This window comes from Aedes albopictus, chromosome 1 (assembly GCF_035046485.1).
Source record: "Aedes albopictus strain Foshan chromosome 1, AalbF5, whole genome shotgun sequence".
Taxonomy (NCBI): Eukaryota; Metazoa; Arthropoda; class Insecta; order Diptera; family Culicidae; genus Aedes; species Aedes albopictus.
In genome coordinates, this window is record NC_085136.1 from 33399306 (window position 1) to 33407380 (window position 8075).

Consider the following 8075-nt stretch of genomic DNA (forward strand, 5'->3'; position numbering starts at 1 on the left):
CGTGGGCCGGGAGCTACGGCTTTACTACCTATCCGAGGGAGGGCTAAACTCCAAACTAAAAAGTCCGAAACCACAAATTTGATAAGGGATGCGAGATGTTACTTAACCTGCAATATTCAGTTGTTATTGAAAATTTCTGAACAGACAACAGACAGCCACCATTCACACCAACAAGGTGCATAAATATGTATCACCCTTGTTGGAACGTTTCGGATGGATTTTGGAGTTCTCTGTAGCACGCTATGTTTGTGGTTATGCGAGTGAGCGAGCTCAAAGCTGTTTTAATATAGTTCATCATTAGTTCAATGTAAATACATAAATAAATTTGTTCGGACTTACATTTGGTCTCCTCGTTTTTAATTCTACGGTTATAATACAGGATGACGGTTTACCTATCTGAATTCACAAATTAAACAGTTTATATTTTTGACTGACTCTGCCTTCTTGTCTAGTACAAAGAATGGTTTGAGGAAAAGAATATCGGAAGTTGCATCAGCTGCTGTCTGTCAGTGTTTGACAGCTGACCTGTTGGTATGTATCGGTGACAAGCCAAAGGGCTGCGCGCTATTAGGGGACAGTGGCGTAGGGTTGCCCCCAACATCCCCCGACCCGTAATGCAGGTCCATCACGTCCGGTGGTACTGCGTTACCGCTAGCTTCATCATCCGCTGCCTTGACGTCCAGGATAGCAACCTTCGTAACAGGCCGCCGCAGCACTCCTCCACTGGTTTTCACTAAAACTTGTCTGCACCGTCCGTCTCGTCCTGCAATAGCGGAAAGAATCCGCCCACGCAGCCATCCGTTCCGGACCGATGGATCCACGACGACAGCTAGATCTCCGACTTTCGGCTCCTTGGTCTCTCCGTACCACTTAGTACGTCCAGCAATAGTCGGGAGGTACTCCCGCACCCAACGATGCCAGAATTGATTCACCAGGTTCGTCGTCAATCGCCAGTTCGTCCTTAAGGACTCTGGATGATCTGGAATAGCCATTGGAGGTTGAGAAACTCCCTGCGAGCTCAGCAGCAAAAAGTGGTTTGGAGTAAGGGCTGCCTGAGATTCTGACTCCAGCGGTACGAACGTCAGTGGTCTGGAATTGACTATTCCTTCCGCTTCGATCATCAACGTGAGAAGAGTCTCGTCATCGGGATTTCTGGTGGTCGAGAGGCTGGAAAAAGCTATCTTGATCGACCTGACAAGCCTCTCCCACGATCCACCCATGTGAGGGGCTGACGGCTGGTTGAACACCCACTTGGTAACTGCGTTGGTGAAGACGGCTGACAGTTCCTGATTCATCTCTCTGATCTGCTGCTGTAACTCGTGGCTGGCACCCAGGAAATTGGTACCGTTATCGCTTCTGATTTCTAGGGGCGCGCCTCGTCGCACGACGAACCGCCGAATCGCCATCTTACAAGCCTCGGTGGACAGGGAATGCACCACTTCCAGGTGTACAGCCCGGATGGTGAGGCACGTAAATAGCGCCACCCACCGTTTGACCAAGGAGCGTCCGATCTTGACCTGAATGGGGCCGAAGTAGTCCAGCCCAACGTAGCTGAAAGGGCGGGTGTACGGACTAAGGCGGGCTTTCGGTAGTGGTGCCTCACGCGGACACAACGGTTTGGTCTTAGAGATCTGTAACCAGTGGTGTGTTGAAGTGTCCAAGATTTGTGAGATTTTCGTGATTTTGTGTTTCGTTGTTTTGTTATGTAAATCCAAGGAAGTCCTTAAATGTCTAAACTGGACACTACCCAACACCCACTGTGAGGTAACGCAGCCAATAGTTCCGCTACTCACCACCAGGCGTCGCAGAAGGACATGTTGGGCGGCCATTGTGGGTGGTGTAAAGGGGGGCCATGATGGGGCGAAATATGATGGGCGGATTACAGCACGGTCGAAGGCTTGGAGCATGAACCGCCATCGCTAATCCAGCAATTACGTTACAATTCTCGAGAAGTGAAGACGTGAGTTAGCAAAGCTAAACCAAAAGTGATTGAACCAAATTTAAGAAACTGACTTTGTTACAAGTCGTGCGAAAGTGGAAGAAGCGATTAGGAAAAAGCATCCAGGTAACCCAAGGCCTACATTAATTCCGACCAAGCCCATCATTAACCGCCAAAATCCCCCCCCCCCATACAGGACCCCTGTGCTATAGTTTAAAATAGCCTGTGTTTACCTGTGCTTGTCGGTACTTACCTGTACTACCCTGAAAAGGGCCTGGAGCATTCCTCCAGGTTCATCGAGCTCTGTGAGAGGCAATCAAGGTCCGGAGTTGGCCCCACCGTCAAGTGCGCCGCTCCGTCGACCGGATAGACCACCGTTGACCAGTTACACGGCAGACAATAGAGGCGCGGCCATTTTGAAAACGTGTCCTAGAGTTCACGCGCCACGCCAAAAGTCGCGACTCGGACTGCATCGAACGGCCGCCCAACACAACGAAAGGCGACAGCAAAGGAGGACACCGAAGGAAGGACGAAGGAGAAGGTGTAGTAGCGGAGCGAGAAGAAGGGGCCCCGCCGACTGCATAGAAGAAGAAGAAGTGAGGTAGGAGTTAGGCAATTAAGAAAGTGGGAGAATCAATAAAGGTACCTGTAGTGCAAAATTAGAATAAAGTGGGTTTGTGTTCAAGCAAAGTGTTTAAGTGTTTCCTTGGCCGCGATAGTCAAGCGCGTACGCCGACCCTGAGGCAGTTGAAGGAGGGGGGTCTCACCAGTGCTGGGCAGGGATCGCCCACTAGTTACAGATCTTACACTGCATACAAGTCTTCGTCAGATTCCGCACCAGTGCACGCAGGCAGGGAACATGGAAGCGCTGTCGTACTTCATTGATGACCGTCTCATTGTTTGCGTGCAAGTAGAGCCGATGGTACCACTCGACGACCAGCTTGGTCAGCCGGTGTCCTTTCGGGAGAATTATTGGGTATTTGGTGTCAAACGGTACGAAAATCGCTCCAACGATTCGGGTATCCATTCGGACTACGCCACACTCGTCGATGAACGGAGACAACTTGTAGATCCGGCTGGTTCGGTTCAGTTTCGGCTTCTGTCCTTCCTTCGCTTTCTGTAGCTCAACCATCTCTTCAGGGTACGCGTCTTGCTGCGCTAGCCGCCACAGTGCGTTTTCAGCTTTGTTGAGTTCCTCGTTGGTGATATGCGAGCTCTGTAACGGCAGCTTCGTCGCCTTCCGCCGGCAGTTGTCTGCGAAGCGATAGATGTAGGCAACAGTCCGTTTTAGCCTTTCGAATTTAGAGAAGCGGCTCCATTCGACGACTTCGTAATGCTCCACCGTAAGGTGAACGTTGCACGGCCTGATCTCGACGGTTGTTGCTTCGGGTTCAGTCTGACGTGGCCACAGCTCCTCAGACTTCCACAGGAAATCCGGTCCTCTAAACCAACGGCTGTCGGTTTTCAGATTCGGTCCACTGGCCCACTTCGTGCCATCGTCTGCAACATTGGCCTTCGATGGAACGTATCGCCACTCTACGGCATTGGACTTGGAGAGAATCTCTCCTATTCTGCAGGCAACAAACTGTCGGTAGCGGCGGTGGTCGGAATGGATCCAGGCGAGCACGGTCTTCGAGTCGGTCCAAAACACTCGCTGCGATATCGGCAGGCTATGACTGTTGCAAAGAGTTTTCATAAGCCTGCAGCCTATCAATGCGGCCTGGAGTTCCAACCTCGGGATCGAGAGAGCTTTTATCGGTGCAACTTTTGCTTTTCCTCCGACGAGTGCGCAATGATACTTTCCTTGAATAGTGGCCCTAAAATAGGCGGCGCACGCATAGGCAGTCTCACTGCCATCGACGAAAACGTGGAGCTGCAGATCTTCAATGTCGGACGCTGTCACGCCCGGGAAATAGGCGCGTGGTATTCGCACCTCTTCCAGCTCCTTGAACTTGGCGGTCCATGAACGCCATCGCAGCAGGATCTGCTCATCCACCGTGTCGTCCCATCCAGCTTTCGTACGCCAGATATCCTGGATAATAACGCGACCATGGATGAGGAAGTGGGAAAGAAGCCCCAGCGGATCGAACTGGCTCATCACGCACCGCAGGATGCTTTGCTTGGTCGGAATGACTGTCTCCACGTCGATTTCGCTGGAGAACACGAGTACGTCCTCAATTGCCTTCCACTGCATGCCCGGTACACGTTCTATCTGAGAGTTTTCGCTGACGATCTTCATTGAAGCGGTTTCCTCGGTTTCCCCGACCCGTCTGAGAACTGTCGACGAGTTCGAGAGCCAGTTGCGAATGGTGAATCCGCCACGCCGATGTACTAATTTGACCTCTTCTACAACCTGACACGCTTCTTCCTCGCTGTCGAAGCTCTGCAGATAATCGTCGACGTAATGTCGGCGCACAATCGCCTGCGCTGCTCTCGGGTATTCCTCTGCGTGTTCGACTGCGTTCACGTTTTTCACGTATTGCGCCGAGCATGGGGAGCTGGTGGAACCGAATGTTGCTACGTCGATTACGAAAGTCTTTGGAGAATTCCCGGGGTCACCGGGCCAGAGAAAAAGCTGACTGTATCGGTCTTCTAGGCGGATCTTCAGTTGATGGAACATTTCCATAATATCTCCCACCACTGCTACTTTTCGCTCCCGAAATCCACAGAGAACATCCGGCAATGGTTGAACCAGATCCGGCCCTTTCAGCAACATGCTGTTCAGGGAAACACCATCCACCGTTGCCGCTGCGTCCCACACGATCCGAATCTTGTTTGGCTTCTTCGGGTTCCGCACTATTCCGACAGGAAGGTACCACAACCGTCTTGGGTCGGCCGTAGTCAGCTCCTCCTCCGTCGCCTCGTGGATGTAGCCCTTCTGCTGATACTGCGCTATCTGACGCTGGACGTTCTCGAATAAGGATGGATCAGCAGCGAAGCGCTTTTCCAAGCAGCGTAACCGTCGTGCAGCCATGGCGTAGTTATCGGGAAACTCTACGTGTTCGTAGCGCCACAGAAGCCCGGTCTCGAATCCGCCTTCGACTCGCCTCGTTGTTTTCTCCAGCAGAGTCCTTGCCCGCTTGTCTTCGTCTGATTCAGGACTTCGATCCATCGAAACGCCTACATTCTCCACCGTGAAGTACTGCTTCACTAGCTCGTGCAGACTGTTATCAGAATCGCAGCCACAAATGTGCAGGTTGCAACTCGCGAAATTTGTCCCGTTTGGCATTGATCCGTAGATAGCCCATCCGAGGCGGGTCTTCGCCGCGATCGGTTCTCCTACGCGACCTTCTCGTATTTGTTGAGTGGCTGTGAGGTGCGTGTTCTTTGCTCCAATGAGTATTCCTGGAGCCGTAGCTTCGAAGTCCGTGACCGGCAGCTTTCGTAGGTGTTCGAACCGGTCGGCGAGCTCGTTGTATCGCAGCGTCTGTACCGGCAATGCCAAGGATTCTACGGTTCTGACATCCTTCAGCGGATACCGTTTGCCTCCTCCTATTCCGGAAATCTCTACTTCCACTTGGCGCGAACCTTCCTCTTCTCGGCTGATATTGCTCGTCCAGGTTAGGCAAAGACGCATTTCCGTTCCTTCAGCCTGCAAAGCGTCCGCTATGCCCTTCTCCAGAAGCGTGACGGACGACCCTTCATCGATTAAAGCTAGTGTTTCGATGCTCTTGCCCTTGCTGAACAGTCGAACCGGCAACATGCGGAACAGCGTGGAGCTCTGGGTGTGATGAGCGTTTACGCCTTCGGTAGGGGTGCTGCGTGGCACCGTCTCGCTCCCTTGTGGTGTCGGCTTGGCCGGGGTCGACGGACTTGCCGAGTAACTGTGTAGAAGCGGATGATGGCGCATTTGACAGCCCTGCACGTCACATCGGGCTGCGGATCGACATGGCTTTCTACCATGCTTCCCGAGGCAGATCCGGCACAGGAAATGGTCTCGAACAGTTTTCCAACGGTCGTCAGGATCCATCTTCTTGAAGACTTTACACTCTTTCACTCGATGATCCGGATCTCCACAGACCAGACAGGTGATCGACGATACTGCCTTCGTAGACTCCACTGTTGGCTTCACGGACATCGCTGCACCGGGTGGTGTAGCGTGAGCGTTGACGAAACCTTTCTGCTTTTCTTCCCTTTTGGGTTTTGATCCTCTCGGGTCCAGGGTGAGTGTGACTTCAGCGGCCGCAGACACCAGATTGGCCATGTATCGGCTGAATACACGAAGGTCAGCCACCGCAAACTGCCGCTTGAATGTTACCCACTCTAACTTGAGATTCGCTGGAAGCTTATCCACGAGCTCCTGGAGTAGAACCCGGTTCGAAAAATGTAGCACTTGTCCCGCTGCCTCCAGATGCTCGCAGAAGTTCTGCACTGCCATCCCAAAGGCCACTACAGTACACAAATTATCGGCTTTCGGTACCGGAACCTCTCGTACCTTCTGAAGCAGTGCGTAGATTATTTGCTCCGGGCGCCCGTACAGCAACTGCAAAGTCTGCATCACTTGCGGCACCGATGTAGGCAGCAGCAAACGGCTGCGAACTGCCTCTAAGGCCCCACCTTTCAGGCACCGCTGGAGCCGGCCGAGATTCTCCACGTTGCTGTAACCACACGCTTCCGTGGAGGTGTTGAAAGCACTGAAGAACATAGGCCACTCTTCCGAATTGCCACTAAACACTGGAAGCTCTTTCGGCATAACGTGTCGCGCCGCGAGTTGACGAGATGTCGGTGCTGAATTATCGATATTCGCGACAGGAATCACTTGGGCACCAAATGGTGCTTGCGAAATATGTGGGTGCGGTTGAGGAAGGCTTGTTGGGAGGGGGAAGGGAGCGTAGGACGTGTGTGCATTTATTGTGCTCATTTGGGGATAAATTGGCCCTACGCTACAATTTGCATACTGCGAATAAGCTACCTGACCTACTGGAGCAAAATTGCTTAAGCTACTTGTTACCTGGTATGGTTGGCTTACGTGCCCGGATTGTCCCGGATAGCTGACAAACTGACCAACTGAGCTGATCGATGGTGGCAGACACTGGGTGGAGCTGGTGAGACCCGTCACTGGATTGATCCAATTTGCTGTGGTGATCGGCGTCGATGATCCCGGACGGTTTGCTCCTCCTCCAGGCTGGAATTCGTGCGTAAAGCTTGTAGTTTGTCCCATCGGATGCACGCTTGCAGGTAGGTGGCTTTGTTGCAGGTTCACTTGTGTTGAGATCGCAGTAGAAATCGGCTGGGAAACTGGACCTAATTCGCCCCCGAAGAGCGATGCGACGGCCGGTAATGACGAAGTGGCTTGCGGGGTGGATTTCATCCCTCCAGTGGCGGAATGTTGCAGTCTTGTTCCGGACATCGTAGTCGCAACCGTCTCTGTACTCGCCGGTGCCAAAACTAGCTGGTTCTGGCGGACAGCAACCTGGTCCAATCGATTCATCCAGTCTCCAAGACCGCCGATGTTTCTTTCACCGCTGGTTGATTCACTCCTTGCATTCACGATATCGTACCGCGCCTTCCACACCTCCTTTTCCAACTGCAATTTTCGTTGTTCGAGCTGCGCCGCCTGCTGTAGTTCGATCTCCCTAAGCAGGACGGCTTTTCGCTCCTCCAGCAGTTTGAGGTTAAGTCGTGCGAGCCCCCCAATAGCTTCTGTTCCCCGAGAGGAATCGTCGGTCTGTCGGTGCCCGCTGCTGACCTGAGCACTGCAGTCTCCATCGGAGCCGCCGAAAGTGGTTTTCGCGGCACATTCCTGGCACTTCCAGTGGTCCTCTTTCTTGCCGTCGTCGAAGCCCACACATCCAAAGTGGAACCACTTACCGCAGCCTTCGCACTGGACCATGTCGTCGATATTGTTGGCCAGATCGCACAGCTGGCAGTCGAAGCGGTCGGTCTCCGGCATCCTGAATCCCCGTTCCGACGTGGTTCGCAACAAATCTTTGAGTTTTGTGTTGGAACGTTTCGGATGGATTTTGGAGTTCTCTGTAGCACGCTATGTTTGTGGTTATGCGAGTGAGCGAGCTCAAAGCTGTTTTAATATAGTTCATCATTAGTTCAATGTAAATACATAAATAAATTTGTTCGGACTTACATTTGGTCTCCTCGTTTTTAATTCTACGGTTATAATACAGGATGACGGTTTACC

At 52.4% G+C, this 8075-nt stretch overlaps 1 protein-coding gene across 1 annotated transcript; it reads right to left on the minus strand.

Annotated features, from left to right (window-relative positions):
• Nucleotides 1–506: 506 nt before the first annotated feature.
• LOC134288244 (uncharacterized) lies at nucleotides 507–7832 on the minus strand. Its single transcript, XM_062852438.1, has 2 exons — nucleotides 2817–7832; nucleotides 507–1631 (listed from the first exon to the last, which is right to left on the minus strand). Exons 1-2 carry the CDS (start codon nucleotides 7830–7832, stop codon nucleotides 507–509), a joined length of 6141 nt encoding a protein of 2046 aa, XP_062708422.1.
• Nucleotides 7833–8075: the final 243 nt, after the last annotated feature.